Genomic DNA, 24,795 nt, shown 5'->3' with positions numbered 1-24,795 from the left:
GCATATTATGCCTTTATCTTACCTAATGATAGATAAACATGTAAATTGACTGTACCTTCGCTATGCTAACCAGCCAATCAGGAGAGTATGCAAATTAACCCAACAAAGATGGCGGTCAATTTGCATATGTAGGCTCCAAGCAGCGGAGCGAAGCCTGACGGCTCCGGGGCCGGCTCCGGCTGGAGCCCGGCCAGAGCGAAGGCCTGGGTCCCATGTGCCAGAGGCAAACCGGTGCCAGAAGCGAAGGGAAGGGCAGGCCTATTGCACAAATCTCTTTGTGCAACAGGCTTCTAGTTATTATAGATAGTTCTGGAGACTAGCGGTCCAAGATCAAGGTGTCAGCAGGGCTGTGCTCCCTGTGAAAGTGCAAGGAAATGGTCTGCCCCAAGCCTCTCTAAGCTAAGCGCCGGGTGGTTTGCTGGTAATATTTGGCATCCTTTGGCTTGTAGAATCCGCACCCTGATCTCCATCTTCTCTTTCATGTGTCGGTCTCCATTTGTGACTGTGTGTCTAAATTTCCCTTTTTTATGACACCAGTCATATCAGATTAGAATCCATCCTAATGACTTCCTTTTAACTTGATTCCTCTGTAAAGACCCTATTCCAAATAAGGCCACATTCAGAGGTAATAGGGGGTTAGGGCTTTAAAATAAGAATTTGGGGTGGGGAGAAATTCAAGCCATATCATTCATCAAAATAAGGAAACAAAAAGGAGTGAATAGAAGCAAAGGAAAGGATCTTGAGTATGAGGTATCAGGAGAAATGTTTATAAGGTGATTGAAGTTATACTTAGAGCCTAGGAAGTGCAAAAAAATGGGATTCATTAGCATAAATGAGTAGAGTAGTTGAGGTTTCGCACCCTAATGAATATGCCCATGGAGAGTACTTTATGGCACATATAGAGGCATATGAGAAAGGGCAAAGGCTAAAATCGTGAAGATTACTAACATAAGGAACAAGGAAAAGAATGGTGGCTTATAAAAGAAACAGAAGAATCATGCAAAGAGGTGATTTAAAAATTAAGAAATAGTGATAATATATACAAGCCAAGAGAGGAGAGAGTTACATGGAAAGAATAATTGTCAACAACATCATATGCTACAGAAAGGTCAAGGAAAATAAGAACTGAAAGAAAATTTCTAATTCTTAAGGCAGGAATATGATAATGATTCAGAACAGGCAGATTCATAATACAATCAATGTGGTACATATCCTGTATTTTCAATAGAATTTCACTCTGTGTATTATAGAGAAGAGAATGTATTTATACAGTATAACATTTTATACATATAGAAACTGTGTTGTTGTTTTTTTACATGATCTAGTTTTTCTATTCTATATTCACTATTTCTATTCACTATTGGAGTGAATCCTTTTTTAACTACCAAAACACAGTTAAATAAAGCCGACAGACTCTTTTCAAAGCAATGCATACAAAATCCTGCCTTGGTCTTGAAATCCTGATATTTATGGTTATTGTACTTTGTGACTAGTGCTCAGAATAGGATAAAATTGAGCCTCTCAGAATGAGACTGTAATGTGGTTGGTCAGAACAGAGTCTTCTAAGGAAGTATCTTTCCCTTCAAGTCATTGTCTGTTTTTATGTGGTCAACATTGGTGCTCTCAGGGCTGCTAAACAACATTTTATTTACTTCACAATCTAACCATATGTATTTTCCTTATCCCCCCATCCCCCTAAAAACACAAAGCTAACTCCAGAACCAATTTCAAAGATTCACAATTTAGACTCATAGTAAAAGAAAGTATTGAAAAGATAGGGTAGAGTTTGTAAACTATTGTCCCATATCAGCATGTGTATATGGAAACAAATGACATATTTATGTCTGTAAATCCTCAGAAAAGTTCGTTCATTGCAAGAAGACCAATAGGTATATATTAAATGGCTAGTTAGTAGTGAGAAGGCTAATAAAGAAGTAGAAGAGATGTATTCCCTCATCTCTTAAAAAGGCAATACATAAAAAGATAATGAAACTGGCTAAAATTAAAAGCTGAGTTGTGTGATGCAAGCTAAGTTTGTGCTGTTGGAGTCCAGAGGAGGGGAAGATAATGAAAGCCAGAGAGGGCAGGGAGCAGGATTTGAACTGGGCTTTGAAGAATGAGTAGACTTTAATAGAGGGGAGGGAGAAGGCAGAAGTGGGCAAACAAGCAAAAATCTGGAATATGCATAGGTGTGTTCATGGAATAGTTATGAAATTCGTGCAAGGGTGGGGGTCCCTAGGCCTGGCCAGAGATCAGGGCCAACCAGGTTCCCCGCCTTCCCCCCTTCCCTCGTCACCTGCACACCGCCATATCGCGGTTCTTTGACCCCCCCACCTCCCCATCTCCCCCTTCCCTTGCTGCCCAGTCTCCGCCACTGCTCAGTTCCCTGCCTCTGTGGTTCCCCACCTCCGTGCCTCCCCCTGCTCTTCCTTCCCTCACTGCCAGCATCCACCACCACCCACCCCTGGTTCCCCGTCCCAGCCGGGGGCACAGCCCTGATCGGGAGATGGGGGCCTGCAGGCTAGGGGCAGCTCCTGCATTGATCATCTGTCCCCTGGTGGTCAGTGTGCGTCATAGTGGCCAGTCGTTCTGGTCGTTCCGTCATAAAGGTCGCTTAGGCTTATATATATACTAGAGGCCCGGTGCACAAAAATTTGTGCACTCAGGGGGGAGGGGGGGTCCCTCAGCCTGGCCTGTGCCCTCTCGCAGTCTGGGACCCCTCGGGAGATAACGCCCTGCTAGCTTAGGCCCGCTCCCGGGTGTCAGAGGGCAGGCCCAATCCCTAGGTGCAGCCCCTGGTCGGGCTCAGAGCAGGGCCGATTGGGGAGTTGGGGCGCCGCCCCCTGTCATGCACAGAGCAGGGCAGATTGGGAGGTTGTGATGCCACCCTCAGTCACGCTCAGGGTAGGGCCAATTGGGGGATTGGGGCACCGCCCCCTGTCACACTCAAGGCAGGGTCGATGGGCACGTTGCGGTGCCACCCCCTGTCACGCACAGAGCAGGGCCAATGAGGGGGTTTTGGCGCTGCCCCCTGTCACTCACAGAGCAGGGCCCATCAGGGGGTTGGGGAGCTCCCCCCTGTCACACACAGAGTAGGGCCGATAGGGGAGTTGGGGCACCGCCCCCTGTCACACACAGAGCAGGGCCCGTGGGGGTGGGGGGGGTTGGGGCGCCACACTCTGTCACACACAGAGCCGCAGGGCGATCAGGGGTTTGGGGAGCTCCCCCCTATCAGGCACAGAGCAGGGCTGATCAGGGGGTTGGGGCGCCTTCCCCTGTCACGAACAGAGCAGGGTGGATAGGGAGGTTCTGGCCCCACCCCCTGTCACACACAGAGCCACAGGGCGATCAGGGGGTTTGGGCGCTGCCCCCTGTCACGCTGATCCCGGTGCCGGGAGGCCTCGCGGCTCTGCTGATCCCGGTGCTGGGAGGCATATTACCCTTTTACTATATAGGATAGAGGCCTGGTGCACGGGTGGGGGCCGGCTGGTTTTCCCTGAAGGGTATCCTAGATCAAGGTGGGGGTCCCGCTTGGGTGCCTGGCCAGCCTGGATGAAGGGATGATGGCTGTTTGCAGCTGGTCACACACCCTTCAGGGTGGGGGTCCCCACTGGGGTGCCTGGCCAGTCTGGGTGAGGGGCTGAGGGCTGTTTTCAGGCTGGTGGGTGACCGAAGCTCCCAACCGCTCCTTTTTTCTTTTTATTTTTATTCTGGGCCAGCTTTAGTTCTGAGGCTTGACTCCAGCTCTTAGGCCTCTGCTGCTGAAAGCAGGTATCTGGTTTGTTTGGGTTCTATAATTGAAACACTGTTTCAACTCCAGCTCTGAGATCCCGGCTGGCTGAAAGCAGGTTTCTGGGGTTTTGTTTAGCTTCTATATTTGTAACAATGTTTCAAACTGCAAGCTCAGAGGCTGGCAGCAGCAGGCAGGGAACGTTGGAGTCCTCCGTCACTGAAGCAATCAAGCCTCATGTTTGCTTCAAGCTCCCTGGCTGTCGGCCGCCATCTTGGCTGGCAGTTAATTTGCATATCGCCCTGATTAGCCAATGGGAAGGGTAGTGGACCTACGGCTAATTACCATGTTTCTCTTTTATTAGGTAGGATAGATTCCTTACCTTGCAATGAATTTTTATCTATATGCCCTCCAAAGTTCTTTTGGAAGTTAACTTACTATAATTTTTATTGTTTTCTTTTTTTCACCACTTCAAATTATAGTTGAGCCAAGTTAGTCTCATTTTTTTAAGTATAGTTAATACACATATTATATTCATTTCAGGTGTCTAACATAATGATTCGACATTTATATACCTTATGATGTGATCACCATAAGCCTAGTAACCATTTGTTACAATGCAAAGTTATCACAATATTGTTGACTATATTCCCTGTGTTGTACATTACATCCCCCAGGAGGTGTTTGTACCTCTTATTCCCCTTTACCTTTTTCAGCCATCTTCCCATCCCTCCCCTCTAGCAACCATCAGTTTGTTCTCTATGTCTATGAGTCTGTTTTTTGTTTTGTTCCTTTGTTTGGTTCTTTTAAGTTTCACATATAAGTTAAATCATGTGGTATTTGTTTTTCTCTGACTTATTTCACTTAGCATAATACATTCCAGGTCCATTTATGCTGTCACAGATGGCAAGATTTCATTCTTTTTATGGCTCAGTAATATTCCATTGTGTGTGTCTGGGGGGGCGGGGGGTTCACATCTTCTTTATCCATTCATCTGTTGATGAACACCTACATTGCTTCCATATCTTGGCTATTGTAAGTGATGCTGTGATGAACATAGGGGTGCACATATCTTTTTGAATTAGTGTTTCACTTATGGGTATTTGAGATAAATACCCATAAGTGAAATTGCTGGATCACTTGGTACTTCTATTATTTTTTGAGGAAGCAGGAACCCTCATGCACTATTGGTGGGTTTGCAAATTGGTGCAACCACTATGGAAGTTAGTCTTGTTTTAAATCCATTGCAGCCTTTGAGCTGGGGAGTAAGGTTTCTTTGGGAAGACTGCTCAGGAGGCAAGGTGGAGGATGCCTTGAATAGAGGAAACTCTAGGTACAGTGATTAGTCTAGCCCAGCCGTGGGCAAACTATGGCCCGCGGGCCGGATCCGGCCCGTTTGAAATGAATAAAACTAAAAAAAAAAAAAAAAAAAAAGACCGTACCCTTTTATGTAATGATGTTTACTTTGAATTTATATTAGTTCACACAAACACTCCATCCATGCTTTTGTTCCCACCCTCCGGTCCAGTTTAAGAACCCATTGTGGCCCTCGAGTCAAAAAGTTTGCCCACCCCTGGTCTAGCCAATGCCTTGTTTCTCAAATTTTAGTAGTAGTAAAGGGATCTATAGGTTCATTTTAATAGGAATCTCATTCCTTGGGGTCTCTGGTAATTGATTTAAACTGTTATTAATATACTGTTACTTAATTATTAACAAATATAAAAATAGGCATAAACTCCTTATGCTTTAACAATTTAGTAAAACAATAAAACAATAAATATCATTAACATGTCTACCAATACTCGATTTAATAGTAGAAAGATTTAGCTTTGAATCCAGTTACATATATTGACCTTACTGACACAATACAGATAATCTCTGTTTTGTAAATAAATTGGACAAAATGGTATTAATATCTTCAGGGCTTGCCATCTAACTCAGTACCATCTCACATTTCAGTTTTAATAGGGTATATCCTTGATAATTTTGTACAGTTGTCTTGTTTACATAAAGATAAGGCTAGGACTGAAATCTTCATAATATGGATATCTAATGTATTTATTGCTGGAATCAGGGACAGAAAAAAAATTCACTGCATATTTATTCTTCTATTTATAGCAAGTTGGTCCATAAAGACTCTATTCTCATTGTACTTCTGCTCTCACTGTGAAGATGGTACTGACTTCTTTGTCACAGGTTCTTATATATCCAGCCTTGTGCTATGGTGTGAAATAGTATCACATTCTGGAGTGACTCAACTCTCTGAAAAATGTCTTTATTTATATTGTTGTGAAACTTTATAGTATAAATGCTACCCTCATTTAAGTGAGAATATTGATGTTGCTTTGGCTTTTTTTCTTTTTTTGAAAAATTGAGTTTATTGGGGTGACATTGGTTAATAACGTTATATGTTTCAAGTGTACAATTCTATATTGCATCATCTGTATATTGCATTGTGTGTCAAGCACCCAAAGTCAAGTCTCCTCTTATTACCATATATTTAACTTGACTGCTTGGCTCTCATATAATAGTATATATGAGCAATACACTAGTTACTTTTACTTATAAAGTGACAATTATGCTGATGTCAACATTTTTTATATAAAAAATTAAAACACAAAACTTTAAGTATACCCCACTTTAAGAAATAATGGCCTAATGAGGTTCATTGACTATTTTTTAAATGCAGCTGCCCCCAACATTAGGAATTTAATCATGCAATTCATGTATTTGTTATCGTGGGCTCTTTTAGGACAGAAACTTACTCAGGACATTTTAAGGAACAAAATGGGTTTCACTTCCTTCTATGTATCTGTTCATTCTGTTTTATTTTTCTTTCAGCTGGTTTATTACCCTATGAATAGCTCCTTTCATCGCAAGGCATGCCATGTGCTACTAACCAGCCTATGAATTGGCTGCCCTGAAGGGGGACAGATGACTATGGTAGTCCATTCGGTGGACTCTGTTGGCAAGAGGGGGGGTTTTCAGTGCTGGCTCCCTAAGTAAAACACTATGAGCAGGACAGTTTCAGCTAGAAGTGGTGTGTGGGGCATGTCAGGCACAAGGACCTGAGATAACTGTTTTTGTTCTATGAAAATATCACCTCTTTTTCGGGTCATGGGAAATGCAAGTATAAGTTAGATTCATTGCCTCCACTTACTCCTCAACCTTCGGCAATATGGCTTCTGCTCCTCTTATTTTACTGAAATTGTTCTCATTAAGGTCTCTGATGACCTTCATATTTCTAAAGCTGATAGTTTTCTGTCTTTATTTTACTGCATCTTTCTACAGAATGCGATATTATGGCTTATTCCATTTTTCAAAACATTTACTCCTCCAATTCTGTAGCGTGTGCTCTAATGTTTCATTCTGTGCCTCTCTGAACGTTCGCTGTCTGGCTCCTTCATGGACTCCTCTTCCTGTGCTCATCTACAGAATGTCAGCGTTTCCCAGGATTGATCAGCAGCCCGCTGCTCTTCTCACTCTACATACTTTCCTGCAGCGTGGCTTCACTTATGGACTATACGATAAGTCTCCAAAGTTCCTCAGACTCTTTCCAGACCTCTCCCTTGAACCTCAGTCTTGTAATATTTCATTGCCTACTATATAACTTCACCTGCATATCTTAGCGGTATCTCTAACTTGAAAAATCCCAAACTGAACACCTCATCTTTTCCATGAATGCAACTCCTCCTCCTCTTATATACTCTATTGATGATGGAACCTCCATTCTCCCAAATGCATAAGCTAGATTCAGAGTTATCTTTAACTCTTTCTCTATCCCCCATGCCCAATTATCTTGTCCCCTATAAGCCCCTCCACTACATGATCACCAAATAGAACTATCTTAAGAATTTCACTCCCTATTGAACATCTAAAGCTCAAGAGCTTGAAAATGGCACACAAAACTATCCATGATCTGAGCCCATGGTCCCCTGCTTTTAATCAACACTGACTTGCTTATAGCCACACACACACACACATTTTTTTTTCTCACCTCTTTGTCTCCCTATCCTCACAGTATCTCCTTTACCTGGAATAGACTTTTCCTCCGGGCTAATGCATCCTCATCTTTTAAGAATCAACTAGAGATGCTTCTTCTAAGACTCAGCTAAGTGTTCCTTTTCTGCGCTCCTGAAAAGTATAACTTTAATCATATCACTCACTGTAACTATATGCTAATTTTCTTTCCATGCTTCCCTCATTGAAGTGAGACCTTAAGAAGTGGGACTCACTGAGAACTGTGTACAAACTACAGAAGAAGCGCTAACACATCTGATCAGACCACCTTTTTAACCAAAAGGCCACAATCACTGTATAGTAGCTGCCTGGAAAGAAGAGACTGGCTCATTTATCTCTGATACCATGTGAGGTACATGGTCGGCGTTCATGAAAGGATTGTTGAAATAAATCGCAGGCCAGTTTTTAGATGGAGGGAACTATACCTGACACAGGAACAGACCCCGCATATGACTACAAGGAAGGCTCCCACTTTCCAGTGAATAGGTCTGCTGAGGAAACGCAATTCAAGGCCAGCAGGTTGCCTGGCCAGTTTTACTAGATGCATAATTCAAATCGGGCTAGAATCTCTAGAAATATCTCTAATAAATAAATTGCTCTAAAAGATGTTCATTGATTCTCAAAGGCATAAAAACACCCCAGCCCATGATGACTTGTGTAGTAATTTATCCATTTCTTTCAGGTTGTCCAATTTGTTGTCATATAATTGTTCTTTGTATTTTCTTATAATCTTTTGTTGGTGGATTGTCACTTTTGCACTTTAATTTCTGATTTTATTTATTTTGGCCCTCTCTTTTGTGCTTGATTAGTCTGGCTAAAGTTTTATCAAATTTATTTATCTTTTCAAAGAACAAGCTCTTAGTTTCATTGATCTTTGCTATCATTTTTGTTTGTTTTTATTTTATTTCATTTCTTTTCACTATCATCTGCAGCATCTTGCAAGGGCTCCAGTGCAAGGCAAGGTCAGCCACCACTTGTGCCAGACTTAGGGCTGCCTGGTAGGAGTTCCAAAGGATCCGTGATTCGTTGCCACTTGTGCTGGACTTGGAGGTGCTTGAGAGAGACTATTGGAAGCCATTACTTTCTGCTGAGGGCACACTCTATGGTCCTTATTTAAGCAGGGCCAAAATGCTATCTGATTTCTGTCTATTTTTTCTTTCCATTATTGTATACTTATAGTATACTCAACAATGAATTAATTCAGATTATTGAATTCTACCCTGCTCTTTTGTTAAGTTGAGAACAGTGAGTGCTTTTTATCTGAAGACAGAAAATTTTATCTTACCTAGGTTGTTTCCCTAATTTGCCAAGTTAATCATGCTCAATGCCAAAAATTCAGACATGGAAAAATATTAAAAAAAAATTATCACTCTACCATTCAGAGATAACCACTATTTTTATGGGTATATATCCTTCCAAACTTCTAAAAATTATATTTAAAAAATAATATGATATACTCTTTTATAACTTGCCTTTTTCACTTTATAATTTGGACCTCTTTCTGGCAAGCACACAAAGATCTATATAATAATTCAGAATGGCTGCATTGAATCCTAGTGCATGTGGATCCCAACTTTTACTAATGTAATTCCATGATAGACATATAGGCTATTTATGATTTTCACTAGTATAAACAACGCTGCAAAGAACATCGCTGTACAGCCATCCTTAGTGATACATTTGTCTAATAATGTGAGGATTGACTTTGTTCCAGTAGACTTAGACACCAGGAAAGGTTTTTTGAGACACATGATAGGTAACTTGCTAGTTAGTAGCCATTATTTTTACTCATATATAGGCTTGGCCTGCACTCAAGTTGTGCACAGATTGCCTTAGAAACTAAAATTACAAAGGAGCTTCTGTCAGTTATGAACATGACATTGAGAAGCTGTGTTTTAACTCTGTCCTAATTACTCATATTTAAAACAACTGCCGACTGGCTTCTACCTTAAGGGACAGTTTATAGTTTAAAACAATGGCACTGGCAGCTGCTAAAGTGTCTGTGATATTAACCATACAGGCTGCCTTTGTCCATGCAACTGGTTAAGTAATTAAATACAGGGTAGCATGGGGAACACTACTAATGGGAAGCACCTGTTTATAGGCTCACACATTGTAACTTGTAGATTAATATCTTCTCTCCTCAAATCACAGCCAGCAGTACATTTCTGTGACCTGGTCCTTTGGGGAATAGAGGCATCATGCAGGGGAAAGCCTGCCATTTCTGCATTGCTACAGAAACAGTGAGCTGATATAAGCCAGAGTACCTGGGGGTCCCGAAGCTGTAGAATTGGGCTGACAACTCTAAAACTTCCATGATCAGTGAGAACTAGGTAGCCGAGACCCAAGAGAGAGGTTGCACATGCCAAAAACAAAAGGAGTAGATCTGAAGTCTTAGAGTGATTCAGAAACAAAAGCAGATGGCAGGTGAGTATATTATAGGTCAGCATCTCAGCAACAAAGCTCAAGCAGATCACAAACAGCTGCCACAAAAAATGACAGAGGATTGTTCATCATATGATCAAAGTTAGAGAATGGCTGATGCCTAATATTCTTAGTCATAGGGATCTATGTCACTTATAGAGTAGAAAGGCAGCGAGATGACAGGTGGTAGAAATGAATTGACCCTGTATCCACATTGTCATTTAACAGCTGGTTTATCTGCACCAACCCAAATGGTTACTCAAGCTCTCATCTTGCCAAGTACTCTTGGCACAGGTCACTGCAATCTCTGTGTGCCTTGATCAGCTGTTCTCCTGCCACTCTTGATAGTGCTGTCCAGGCTTCAAGGACAGAACCTAACCAGGTGATTTCAGAGGCCTCATTTATGCTAGGTGGTTTTATTTGTTTTGTTTTCTTTTTTTAACTCACTGCTGTCTTCTCTGTAAATAATTCCAGACTATTAAAAACCAAACATTAAAATTAAAGTCACATGTTTATGGAAATAACTATTACCATGAATCTGGCCAATCCAGTGCATTTCCTTTGTTATTTTCTTCCTTTTCCTAGAAAAAAAAAGGTTAAATATGTACAGACTAGGGGCCCAGTGCATGAATTCATGCATCTTGAAAGGAACTGTGGGCCACGAGGCTGCACTAGGCACAGGGCCGGGTCTCAACCCATCCTCCACGCCCCTACCTGGCCCCTCCTGCCGCAGCTCCCGACCTCTGTCTGCCGGCAGCCCCATTCCCGCTGCCAATCCTGCCTGCACCCACTGACGGTGCGAGCAATTAGGGCCAGCACCAAGAGCAGGTGCAAGTTGTGGCTGCTGCCCTAATCACCCCTCAGGAGCAGGGGGAGGTGGAGAAGCCCTGAGGGGCGATCAGGGCTGGCAGCCGCCACTCGCACCTGCTGATGGCATCAAGTGATCAGTACTGGTGCCATGCATCAGCAGTGGGTGTGAGTGGCGGCTCTGGCAACAGCTGCGGGTGTGAGCGGGGCCGGCACTGGAAGCAGATGCGAGCGCCGGGCAAGACCATGGCACACAGGAGCAAAGAATTTTCAGTAACCACCAGAGGCTCACCCCAATGATAGCGACTGATGCTCCGCCTTGGTCTAGCACCTCTGCTCACCTGCTCCACCATCCTGCTGCGGCCAACACCTGCCATGTTCCACACACGCCCCCTGGTGATCAACGCATGTCATAGCGACCAGTTGTTTGGTTGTTCAGGTTGTTCTGCCGTTCGGTCTATTTGATATTAGCCTTTTATTATATAGGACTAGAGGCCTGGTGCACAAAAATTTGTGCACTCGGGGGTGGGGGGGAGGTCCCTCAGCCCGGCCTGTGCCTTCTCACAGTCTGGGACCCCTCAGGGGATGACCACCTGCTGGCTTAGGCCTGTTCCCCGGGGGATTGGGCCCAAGATGGCAATCAGACATCCCTCTGGCAGCCCGGCAGCCCTCAGGGGATGTCCACTTGCCAGCAGGGAGCAGGCCTAAACTGCAGTCGGACATCCTTAGCGCTGCTGAGGAGGCAGGAGAGGCTCCCACCACCGCCGCTGTACTGGCAGCCATCAGCCTGGCTTGTGGCTGAGCAGAGCTCCTCCCATGTGAGAGCACCCTGACCACCAGAGGGCAGCTCCTGCATTGAGCGCCTGCCCACTGGTGGTCAGTGTGTTATAGTGACCAGTTATTCCCAGTCTTTCTGCTATTAGGGTCAGTTTGCATATTACCCTTTTACTATATAGGATAGAGGCCTGGTGCACGGGTGGGGGCCGGCTGGTTTGCCCTGAAGGGTGTCCCAGATCAGGGTGGGGGTTCCGCTTGGGTGCCTGGACAGCCTGGATGAGGGGATGATGGCTGTTTGCAGCTGGTCACACCCCCTTCAGTGTGGGGGTCCCCACTGGGGTGCCTGGCCAGTCTGGGTGAGGGGCTGAGGGACGTTTTCAGGCTGGCGGGTAACTGAAGCTCCCAACCTCTCCTTTTTTCTTTTTTTTCTTTTTTATTCTGGGATTTATTTACCTTCTATGGCTGTCACTGGAGCTGAGAGCCGGCTTTAGCTCTGATGCCCGGCTCCAGCTCTGAGACCTCGGCTGCTGAAAGCAGGTATCTGGGTTTGTTTGGCTTCTATAATTGAAACACTGTTGCAGCTCCAGCTCTGAGGCCCGGCTGGCTGAAAGCAGGTTTCTGGGGTTTGTTTAGCTTCTATAATTGCAACATTGTTTCTTAGAGTGCAGCTCAGAGGCTGGCAGCGGCAGGCGGGGAACCTTGGCTTCCTCCATCACTGGAGCAAGCAAGACTCCTGTTCACTTCAGCTGCCTGGCTGCCGGCCGCCATCTTGGTTGGCAGTTAATTTGCATATCACCCTGATTAGCCAATGGGAAGCATGTCCTAGGTATGGTCAATTATCATGTTTGTCTATTATTAGATAGGATATTCTGATTCTCCCTTTATGCATTCATTGCTTTACATGCCGCTAAATAGGAAAATAAATGGTAATTAAATAGTCAGCAACATGAGGAACTTACTTTTTTGAACCAAAAATTAACAGTTATATTCTTGTCTTTTCTTGTTGAAATTCCACCTATTTTAAGGCCTAACTGGGATGATATTATTCCTGACCCCCAACTCTTGCACTCAAAGGGTATGATGTTTCTCTACTTTGAACCTCCATCATACTGAGACTATAATAGATGCTATGAGAAACAGAGTGTCTGTTATAGTTATACATTTATCCTGTCCTCCCTAATGACTTATGAGGGTGCCTGCTATGGGACTCTGCAGATACTGGGTATAGTAAAATTGAGTGTAGATGAAAGGTTGGAAGGGAAACAGGGAGAAAGGAAAGAAGTGTGAGTTTCCTTTCCTTCAATAAATGGCAAATTATATTCCCTGTGTAAGCAGTATAGAAGAAGGTAAACTGAAGGATCAGTTCCTGATTCATTGCTAATGATTGGATATTGAATTCACAGTTTTTGAGAAACTGCTGCATGTAATCCACTGTGATAGACATCTGAGTGGCTCTGTTCTAATTTGTATGGTTTCTCTATTGGACTACAAGTTCCACACATATAATTTACTTGGGAGCCTTTCCAACTATTTTCTAATATTATTCATCTTTTAATTTGTTGCCTTTTCCATATTTCCCAGATGTGCAGGCATCGTCATCAGATTTTCAACCTCATAGAGTGAAAATTTGTCTTAGGGTTTAATTGCATTTCCTAGTATAGAAGCAAACATAACGCATGGCTAAGATACAAAACCAAGGACATTTTAAAAAAAAAAAAATCTATTCCCTAGCTTTGACATTGTGTCCAAAGATAATCAATAGCAAGGTCTGTGGCAGTTGAAATATTGAACAATATACTGATATTAGTTTTTTTCTGAGCCATGCTTTTCTAAAATCCTTTGAAATACTCAAATTACCAATTATGTAAATGTTAGTCATTTAAAACCCCAAGAGATTGGTTGTACATGTTATGAAAATATCATGTTTATGATAGATAAAAGTAAGTATTGCATATTTTCTAAATTTGTAGCTTAATATGGATTAAGTTTTTAGTGCCTTGAAGTAATATTATTATTGTACTATGTGGTTTTACTTTTATCATGTGTTTCAATCTTCCTAAAGTCGCTGTAATTGAGTTTGTTTGATAATGTGCCCTTATATTACTACAAGACTTGATAGTTTGCAAAATATGAGGTTCATAATAGAGATAGAGAGTAGAGTTACTACCTGGCAAGGAGGATAAGAAGAAAGTGAAATATAGAAAAGTGATTTCATCTCACTACTGCAGTTTTGTAAAATATAATTTGTTTTTCCCCTAGCACAGCAGAGTTTCATGCTGATAACAAGCTACCGAATTAATAAATCCATCACAACTATTGAGACTTTTGCTTTAATAACATAACGAATGCTGAGCATTAAGAAGTGAAAAGGAAAGGCATTCTTTGTACAGACATTACCTCTAGCAGATCTACACCCCTAAGCATAGGGAAAATACCAACATCAGACCCTGAGCAATATCAATGAAACTAATTTGTGCATCTCAATTAGAATATTGTATTTTCTACACAAAAGCACACCGTTTCCTGGAACATATCTGCTTATTTTCCAATTGGAAAGACATTTAGGGGTCTATTTTGTTATCATTACATGTGCTTAACTCCAATTACAGTTAATGGGAGTTGTGTGTCTATAGTCACAGTAGCCTCTGAACTACTTTAACATTATTGCTTTCCATTACCATCCTCGTTAAAATACTTTCATCTCTTCTGCCAACCTGAACTACCACGGTAATCTTGGTTTCTATTTTCTTTGCATGGATTTATTTGCATATAATGAAGGATACAGATTACACAACATGGCCTATTTCTATTATGTCACTGAGATTAGAAAAGGGCTAGAACTATTTGCTAGGTGGAGGCAATAGACTGGCTTCTAGACATGCATTTTTGCACAGCACCCTTGTATGCAATTCTGTTGGAATGAAATAATGTTTGATATAGTTTAATACTCATGGTTTCTAGAGAAAGCCAATTTTGTAAAACATATAAAACATATGAGAAAATTAGATTTACAAACTAGAAACACTAGACTTTATCAACAGCCAACAAAACTATACATTCAATACCAATTACTCATATTTTTGACAAGGCACAAATAATGAGAGTAAGAGTATTATAAAACCTGTAGGTAGAATCACTGATGCTCTTTTTCTTAGTGCTGGCCTCTACTGTATTTCCAGAAGAAAAGTAATCAGCTGGTATAAAATAAAAGTGATCAGAAGACAGGGAAAGGAGCTTTTTTTAAATCTTTAAGAAAATGAGTAGTCCGAGAACCCTTAAAAACATCATTAGGGACATTAGAGTCACCTAACTCACTGACACTCAACAAATCGACATCTGCCTAGCTAGCCTCACTATGATAGCCTAGTTAGTAGGGTTTGTTTTTCAGGCTGTGTGTGGGTTTTTTCAAGATGTTTTGTGATGATAGTGTGATGTAGACATCCAAAATGTGCCCTAAAATATGTTTGAAATGAAATTATAAATTATGGAGGATTATTTTCTCCAGATATTAAAATCTATTATGAGGTGGAAATAACACAGTCAGAAGGTATTGGCACCAAAATAGTAGTTGGAAAACTACTTAGGTCAATGGAACAGAAATGTGCCCTACTATAGATTACTTATAAGAGAGGCATCATGAATCTGTGTAGAAATTCATGATTATTCAACAAATAGTGCTGGGACAACCCATTTCTTCTTTGCAAGCAAGCAATGTGGAAACTTATCAAAATAAATTCTAAATCACTGAAATAATTAAATGTAAAAAAAATCAAAGCTTAAAGAAGAAGAGATATAGTTGAATGTGTATCATATGTCTCTGGCTAGAGAAGTGGTTCTCAACCTTGGCTGCACATTAGAATCACCTGGGAATCTTTTTAAAATCCTGATTTCTGGGCCCCACCCCATAACAAAGAAACAGAATTTCCGGAGGATGAAGCCCACGGATGTGCAGCCACGGTTGAGAACCACTAGGCGAGAAACTTATTTGCATACTTAATGCCACTTCCGCACACGGTACATATAAAGATATGACTCTTAAGGATGTACACTGTGAGGCTTTTTGTAATAGAAAAAATTGGGAGCAACTGAAATGTCCAGCAGACAAGAGATGATTAACCAAATTGTGATATATTTATATCATATAAAAGAAAGTGGCCATTAGAAACCATATTTTTAGTATCATGTTTCAGAAGTTTAATGCCATGGAAAATTTCTATGATAAAATGTTAAATAAAAAATTAGAACACCAAATTGTTTATGAAGTTTGAGCTCAACATATTTTTTTCTTTTAAAGGTCACTATTCTGGTAAGAGTGAAGAGAATGAGCCTGGTCAACTAACTAATAGAGCAATTGGCTATCCTCCACCTTAGGCCTAAACCTGATTCAGCTGCCACATTCTAGTCATTTCTAGTGAGAGAGATACTTTATCAATTCAGGATCCCAAAAATCACAGCAAACACACACACACACACACCAACATAAATCAGTTTTGGAATCATGGGACACAAAGGAAAAAACATAAGTTCATATGAGAATATTTCAGTATAACAAGTCTAAAATTTTCTTTATGAGTGTTTGGAATGCAAACAGCTACTCAATAGACATTTCCTGAAGCAACCTAAAATGTTCTTGGTTTCCCTAGCCTAAGCTCCGTAAACCCAATCCTCTGTTTGCTTAGTTTGCTGGAAACAATGCCTACCCATTGATGGTCAATGGGCCACACCTTCACTTTTGAAGAGCTTTGGAGAAAACAAAGCCCACAGTACATTACGGAGGGTATCTTTTACTTTGTTTTCGAGCCAGCTAATTTGCATTTACGTGGGATATTTTGTAACACACTGTGCAGTATATACCAGGCACACTTGTTTTATGTTACCCGGCTGGGAGTGTATAGTGCATTATGTTAGGTGTACATTGATATATGTCTACATGCCTACGAAGCACCAGGGAAACAATTCTTCCATAGACAACAGATGGGCACCTAACCTGGGGGGAAATGAATAATGGACATGGCCTTTTTCATCACCATTTTTCAGTTTCAACCTGACTTACTCATGCAATATACAAGATGCAGCCTTGTATCTCTGGCATCACTTTGTTAGAGGATTAATTGCCCATTCCCAGGTTATATAGCACTGGCTTGAGTCCTTTGATGTCTCTCACACCACATTTTGTTTCAGCCTTATCTGTGACATGCTTCTTCCTTAGTTATTGCACTTGACAAAGTTTTCAGTAAGAAGAAAGTAGTGGCATAGATTTAGCTATGGATCTGAAACATTGTGACATTCAGGTATTTCATAAATGATGTGCTTTGTATATAGTTGCTGAATAAATGATTGAATGGATGAATTTTAGAGCAATACAATAATGGGTTTAATTCATTCACTGCAGGACTCAGTTGGGGAAATTTTGAGATGGATGCCAAATCAATTTATGCTCAGAAAAAAACCAAAAGGTTTTTGCTCTTAACATAGTGGGGAAAGCCTTGACATTGGTTTGAGCTGGTTAACCTGATATTCAGAATATGCAGAAGCATGTTAAAGCTGGGCCATGCATTTATAGTCTCTTTTGGTGACAGGTTGGAATATTGTTTTTATTTTAGCCACCTTTCCTCTATAGAATGCACATTTCCTATCTAATAATAGACAAACATGGTAATTGACCATACCTTCGCTACGCCTCCCATTGGCTAATCAGTGTGATATGCAAATTAATGGCCAACAAAGATGGCGGCTAATTTGCATAATTCAGGCAGGGCAGGTCAGCGTGAGCCGCCATCCGAGCCCCTGTGTGCCGCCTTAGCCCTGCCCCCAGCCGGGACCCCCGTGTGCAGCCCTGGGTGGGCGGGACCCCATCTGCGGCCCTGGGCGGCGGGGCTTGGTGGCACAATCGGCCTGAGGAAGCCCTATTCTTGCAGGAATCCTCCTGCAACGGGCTTCTAGTTTTCGTATAACTACGTCCCTCTCTTCAACGTCATGCTATGACCAGGTCACCCTCTGTAACAGCAGAATCCTTTCATCTTTACCTGGGGCATATTTTATAAATACAAGCTTTTGATGACCAGAGAAAACCTGCCAGGGTACGCATACCTAACTGTTGTGGATTTGGGACTGACGTCTCAGGCTTTACTGCTGCATTAATCCTCATGTTTACAAACAATAGAATGCCTTAATGAATTCCTAGACCCTGAGGCTATCCTAGAATCTCCAGGCTCTCTTACTCACTGTAATACGTTACTTATGTATTAATAAAATAGGAGCAGAGGGAGAATATGACAAATCATGTTTCCCCCATCATCTAATGAAATGTTTTTGCCTGTATCTCACTGCTCACTATCCCCAACAAGGATACAAACACAGACAGATGCTTCCCTCCTACCTTCCTCCCCTTGTTTTCCAAAAAGACAACAGACAAATTGGAAAGGAAAGTTACTAACAAAGCCTTCCACATCATCTCAGGTTAATACATATGTTTAAACTATTGACTTATTGGAGGAGAGGCTCTGTTTTCACCATGTAAACCACTCTAGTATCAGTGGTGCGGGGAGAATAAGATCGGCGAGGTAAGTGGGTTTGGTTCCATCTAGGTCTCCTGGAGCTCTCCAATCATATCACATGCACACCTGCTGCTTCCATCTATGTTTCCAAAAGGGAAATGCAATAATATTGAACATTTGCTCCTTTCTCATAAACGTGATGCCAAAGATGTGCCCTGATCTTATGAGGCTCAGGCCACTGATTTTTATTCATTAGTATTTAATACTATAAATATAGTAGTTTGCCTTTCAAAAAATGTAGTAATTCACAATCTCTGCTTTAAAGAAGGTATGAATCCATGTGAGAAATATTGTCATCATTAGATTGCAAGCTATTAGAATGCGAAGAGAGATGAATATATATTCATGTTATATATTCATATAGCATATTATCCCTTAAATCACACTGTGGCCTGATCCATACAACTCTAGAATATATATATATATATATATATATATATATATATATATATATATATATATATATATATATATATATATTTTTACCTAAATAGTTTTAACATAAATACAGAGGATTGTAAATAAATCGCAAAATCCAGATCAGTAATTGCTGTCATTGTTTCTAATGACATTTTTTCATAAACAAGGTTGTAGGTTGATATTTTAAAATCATACATGGTGACCTTTACAGAATTGCTGCTTCTTTATAATTATCTCATGAACATAGATGACTAATTAGGTACCAAAAAAATGAAAAAGATAAAGAGAGAAGGAGGAAGAAAGGGAGGGAGGGAAGAAGGGAGGAAATGTAGAATAGGTACTTCTCTTATGCATGCCAAGAGCTAGATTTGGGCCATGGACCAGTGTTTATCTTGCCTTCCAAAAGCTTCAATGTCCTTTTCTCCATTCATTTTGACCTGAACGTTTCTTTTCTCACACCAAATGCTACCAATATGTTGCGGGTTGACATGAATCCTCACATCATTTAATGCCATGAGGCTGGGTTTTTGCATGTGGTACTTCTCTTGAATCCAGGGGGCAGTGAGTGATGTTATGGGGTGCCAGTGGCATTCCTAAAGTGAATGCCAGTTTGGCTTTAGTGTGTAAGATTGCTAAGGAGCAAGCCTCTTTTTGAGCTGGGACAGTCCTCTGTGATTGGTAACATCATTCTCATATCTGATGGCATTAAAAGCTTACATGCTAGCAATGGAATGGTAACTGTTATATTATAATCTCACTTTTAAATGTTTTCTAAGAAGTCTCAAACCAATCTGTATGCAAAGCAGTGACATCTCAGTAATAAGCTCTTTATCTAGGAATGTTATCTTCACATTTTTAGCTGAATTGTGATCCATATCACAAACTAAATATTGGATTTTTTAAATAGTATCTTTAAAAGGATGCCCAAATAATCCATCACTCAGATATATCTCTGAAAGGAGAAAATGCCCCTTTCTTTCTCACCTCTCAGTGATATTATTGCATATAAGGCACTTTAAGCTTATAGTTGTTTGGTTCAATGCACTCATACCAGGGTGTTAATGAGGCCAAGGTCATGGAGGCCAGTGAGCTTTCTTTGCTCTGTACTGACCACAGACTACTGGGAGTCCGTCAAGAGACACTGGAACAGATGAAACTGATACCATAGCAACATTTCAGCACTTCTCACAGTCCATCCTTCTCCTGGGATGGACAGGATGTCTTTCTTTCATATCATCTTAAGGCAGGGGGAGAGGAGGGGAGTAGCTTGGGAGGCCCCAACATTTACCTCCGAACAAAGCAGGCCTGACATTTAGGCATTAACTTTGCATTATGATCCCCCATCATACCATTGATTTGCTGTGTAACCTTCATCAGTAAAGCAGAGATAATAGGATAGAATGAAATGGGCTTACCTCCCGGGGATGTTGTGTGCATTAGCAAATTAACGAGTGTGAAGTGTTAGCGTTTATGTAAGTGCTGGTGGTTGTCATTATTTGTAGGGACCTAGTCTCATTCTAAATAGAGAATTTAAGTATATTATGCCTCTGTCAGAAGGATTTGCACCCACATCAATTGCATTTAAGCCGAGCATAAAACAGAGGTGATAATAACATAGTACTGATCATCTCAATGCAGAGCTGTAAACCTTTTTCCTGTTAAAGCTAAAACTATTTTCAGCAACTTTTAATACTTTAAAACTTTTCTTTTCAAGCTTTGTGCCAACAGTTATCTCGACAGTGATTATTTTTCTTGTGACGGTTGAAGGGAATGGGGCCTATTCATTATTCATTCTCACTATGACTATATAATGTATTGAACTTGTTTACATCATACAATCAGGCAAATATTCAGTAGCTGCAATCATTGCAAAAAATCAAAACTCTTTCCTGCTCTGCCCATGCTACTGTCCTGTAGTGGTAGCCAGTACACAGAGTGAAAACTCACGGGGAATTGAAGTGCTTTCCAACAAAAGGCCCTGTACATAGAGCCTTTCAATTTAATGTGTTGACCAAGAAATTCTGTTGTCGCCTGCCACTTCCAAGGAGATTGTGCTTGAGAAAATTCTTCCATTTCTTGTATCACTCTGACTTCACTTAACCAAGAAAAGTCACTTAGTGCTGATTGCAGAACTCTTGAACTCAGCCCGGCAGCTGCTGCATGAACTTTTCAGATCTGGGCTCCATGTTACTTATTTATATAATAGAGGCCCGGTGCATGAAAATTTGTGCACTGGGGGAGGGGGGCCTCAGCCTGACCTGCACCCTCTTACAATCTGGGACCCCTCGGGTCTGGTCCCTAGGCCTGGCCCGAGATCAGGGCCTATTGGGGCTTTCCTTCCCCCGGCTGCAGGCAGCTGGTCCCACCCTGCCACTGCTGCTACTTGCCATCTGTGCAGCACAGCCCCCTACTCCCCTGCCATCGGTGGCCTCCCTCTGCAGGCAACAGGGGTGGGGTGCGATGGCTTGGCTGGCCTGTGCCTCCCTCGTAGAGTGATCGCTGGCCACTGTACACCTGCCACAGAGTAGCCACTGGTGGCCTGGACCTCCCTCTTTCGTTGCTGGGGGGCGGGGCCAGCCCTGCGAGGGGCTGTCTGACTATCTGATCACCCCTAACCACTGGCCTGCCCACCTGATCACCCCTAACCACTCTGCCTGCCTGCCTGATCACCCCTAACCACAATGCCTGCCTGCCTGATCACCCCTAACCACTTGCTTGGGGGCAGGGCCAGCCCGGCAAGGGGCCATGGTGGTTTTGGTCTAACGGTTGTTCCAGTCATTGTGCTTTTATTATATAGGATTCATTTGAAGTGATTTTTCAGGACTATTTGAAACCCTCTCTCAACCTGACATCCTGTAATAGCTGAGATCTGAAGCTCACCATGTTTTTGGTTCTTTTTCTCTTTGTCTTACAGATAACAGACGGGTACCTTTGGAAAGGTCACGCTCTCGCCACAATGGAGGTATCTCCGCTAAGTGAGTCCTGATGCCAAAGAATATAAAAATATTTCAGTAAATAAAATCATTCATTTTGAGAACAAAACATTCACTCAAGGGATGGAGAGGAATCAGTGCATTTCTGCAAAGATCAAGCCAAGACGGATGAAACAGCCTGCATTTGTAAAGCTATTGCAAGACTCCTCCCACGATCATACTAATATGAACACAATTATTGGGATTCTAAAATGTGTGTTCCATTTTACTGTAAAGATGTGTATTATTTGTTATTGTGTGTGACCTAACAGTGATGGTGAAAAGTGTAAGAAATTGAAGAGCTCTAAGGCTTTCAAATCATTCAGTCTGTCAGAAACGTACAATGTTACTCAACTTTGCAGGTCACCTCCCCCATATCCCCTCCCCCCCCCAAAAAAAGGAAGAAAGAAAAGGGGTAGAAAAAAAGAATGACTCAATATCTGCTTCTAATTCTTGTTACATAGAAAAGGAAAAGGCCAATGAAAAAGTACGTGTTAGTAATATGGAAAGGCAGTAAGAGACACCATTTTGGAATCTCAGCAAAAGTACTGCTTCACCCCTGTCTAATTAGTTAGAATCTTATCTCAAGTGAAAGCTGATGGATTCATCTGCTTTGGCTGAAATTAAACTGAGCATTAATCTAAAGTTTCAGCATGATAGTGCGGGCACTTTTCATTGCTAAAAATAAACCAAAGTTCAACAGCAGCAAAGTGATTTAAATTTTATTTAAAGAAGTGTTTTCTAATTATGCACATGTATCAACTTTATATAAATACTTTATATGGCTATTTTTGAGAAAAACTTCACATCTTAATGTTTATGTGAGGGATGAACCTAAAAATTCTATTACCTTTATTTAGATTTTTAAAGGTAAATATTGATTCCTAATCTCTGTGGTTTATTTCTTCTCTCTACTCCTCTTTCTCCCATGACCCCCTTGAAAGCAGGGAATAGAATTCTCAGAGACCTGAGAGGAAAAAGATTTCTCTCTGCAAGAGGCAGCAGAAAACTGAAAGGTCAATTGTTTTATCTGCCTTTCTACTCCCCTTTCCAATTCTGCCTCGGTGGTCTGAGGAAGAAAAACCAATTTATGTATGTATGTGTATATATGTGGATATATTTATATCTCCTGCTACAGTAATTCCACATCCCAGTGACTAAGTGAACTTCTCAGTCATCATACTTACTTACCTATATTAACAAATTTAAATGCTGCCGCCATAAACAGCTCTAGGAGGAAAATAGGCTCTACGTTTTCTTAAATTGATGAGAGACTAACGATTATATTTCAATTGTCTATTATTTTAAAGTATGCATTGAAGTAATGTGGTATAACTTCTCTGGAGTGCAATTTTAAGATTAATCCATGCAGATGATTATTGTAAAAGATTTCTTATGTGTATATATCTTACATAGAGAATCCTATTTCTCCTCCAAAGCACACTGTAGACATTCAGAAAGAACAAAGGACTGACTTGGCAAGTCACCACATGAGATAAAGACAACTAGTGGCCAGTTTCCTTTCTGCAGATGTGTGATGATTCAGTGCTGCCTTTCCCTCCAGTGCATTCTTACTTGGGTGTCATACTTTACAAAGCTTTAAAGCTGCTACAATAGAGAAATCAACAAGAATTACAGTATCTGAGATGTTACAGTTTTATCTGCTCTTAAGACACTCACATAGGCACACACATACACAAATTTAAAGGATATACTAATTTCACATAATTTTTTAAACAAAGATATTGGTTCTACTAATTTATGTAAATACTTAACGTGTGTATTTTTGACTTCAACAAGTCATTTCTTAAATCTTCATGGTATGGCTTCTTTGAATCCTTTGATAGCTTTTTAGGCCTGGGGAAATATTTTGAAAAATTAACCCTGACTAATGTGTAGGGGCATTTGCCATGCCATATTACCAAGCTGGTCAAGGTAGAAATACTGATGTATATCACCTTTTCCAGATGTGAACTTGCCTTATTTTATAGTTTGTGAAAAAAAAGAACTATTATTGATAAAGTATATATTTGTATTTAAAGTAATCCCACCTGCTTTTCACAAATATTATGAAGCCTTTTCAGGGTCTTTCATGAAGTTCCAATAATTGAGTTCAGGGAATTGCTTCCCAGGTTTATAATGATCCTGCTCTAGCTATTTTCAGTCTGGGGTTAGATAGAAACGTATCACCAAAAAAGTACATCATGACATTTTTAGTATGGAATCAGATTATACTGAAGTCTCTTGTTGGATTTATTACTACCACATGTGAGAAGCACCAGTTTATGAAGATTTTCTTCAGAATGTTTTAAAAAATTACAAAGCCCTTAAAATGTTTACTAGTTGTATTAGTTTCCTTCGGCTGCTATAACACAGTATCACAAATTCAGTTGCTTCTTAACCCATCAGAAATTTATTCTCTCGAGATTCTGCTGCCCAGATGTCTAAAACCAAGGGCCATGCTCCCTCCAGAGGCTCTAAAGGAAAATCTGTCCTTGCCTCTCCCTGCTTCTGGTGGCTGTCGGCATTCCTTGGCTTACAGTCACATCTCTGCTCCATTTTCACATCACCTTCTCCTTTGTGTACCTAATCTCCCTCTGCCTCTCTTAAGGACACATTTAGGTTGGCATTTAGGGCCCACTCAGATAATCCAGGATAATTCATCTGAAGACCCTAAACTTAATTATACTTGTAGGACCTTTTTTCCAAATAAGGTAGCTAATTCACAGATTCTGGGATTAGGTTATGAATATCTCTTTTTTGGAGGCAACCCTTAGCCCACAATAGTTGCCTCTGCTCCCCTCCCCAAATTTAGGTCTGTCCCATGTGCATGAAATCTTCACTCCATCTCAACCTTGTCAACACATTACAGCATCAAGTCTAAGTCTAAAATTTAATTCAAACATCATCAGTTCAAGAGTTCCAAATCTCACCATTTAGATGATCTAAATTAGGTATAGAAAATGCCTGAAGCAAAATTCATCTCCATCTGTGGATCAATACAATAAGAAAACAAATTATCTGCTTCCAAAATACAATGTTGGGACAGGCATCTGATAATGGTTATGGGCATTCCTATTCCAAAAGG

At 41.1% G+C, this 24,795-nt stretch overlaps 1 protein-coding gene across 3 annotated transcripts in view; it reads left to right on the top strand.

The window, feature by feature from the left end:
• The window catches only part of DIAPH2 (diaphanous related formin 2), a 936,081-nt gene extending 912,187 nt beyond the window's left edge, over window positions 1–23,894 (top strand). For all 3 annotated transcript variants that reach the window (XM_059679396.1, XM_059679395.1, XM_059679394.1), the window contains one exon: window positions 21,650–23,894. In XM_059679396.1, coding sequence (XP_059535379.1) covers window positions 21,650–21,714 — 65 coding nt within the window. In that variant the 3' untranslated portion in view covers window positions 21,715–23,894. The remainder of the gene's footprint in view (window positions 1–21,649) is intronic.
• The last annotated feature ends 901 nt before the right edge of the window (window positions 23,895–24,795 follow it).

This window comes from Myotis daubentonii, chromosome X (assembly GCF_963259705.1).
Source record: "Myotis daubentonii chromosome X, mMyoDau2.1, whole genome shotgun sequence".
NCBI classification, from domain to species: Eukaryota; Metazoa; Chordata; class Mammalia; order Chiroptera; family Vespertilionidae; genus Myotis; species Myotis daubentonii.
This window is presented reverse-complemented; position numbering and strand designations above follow the sequence as displayed.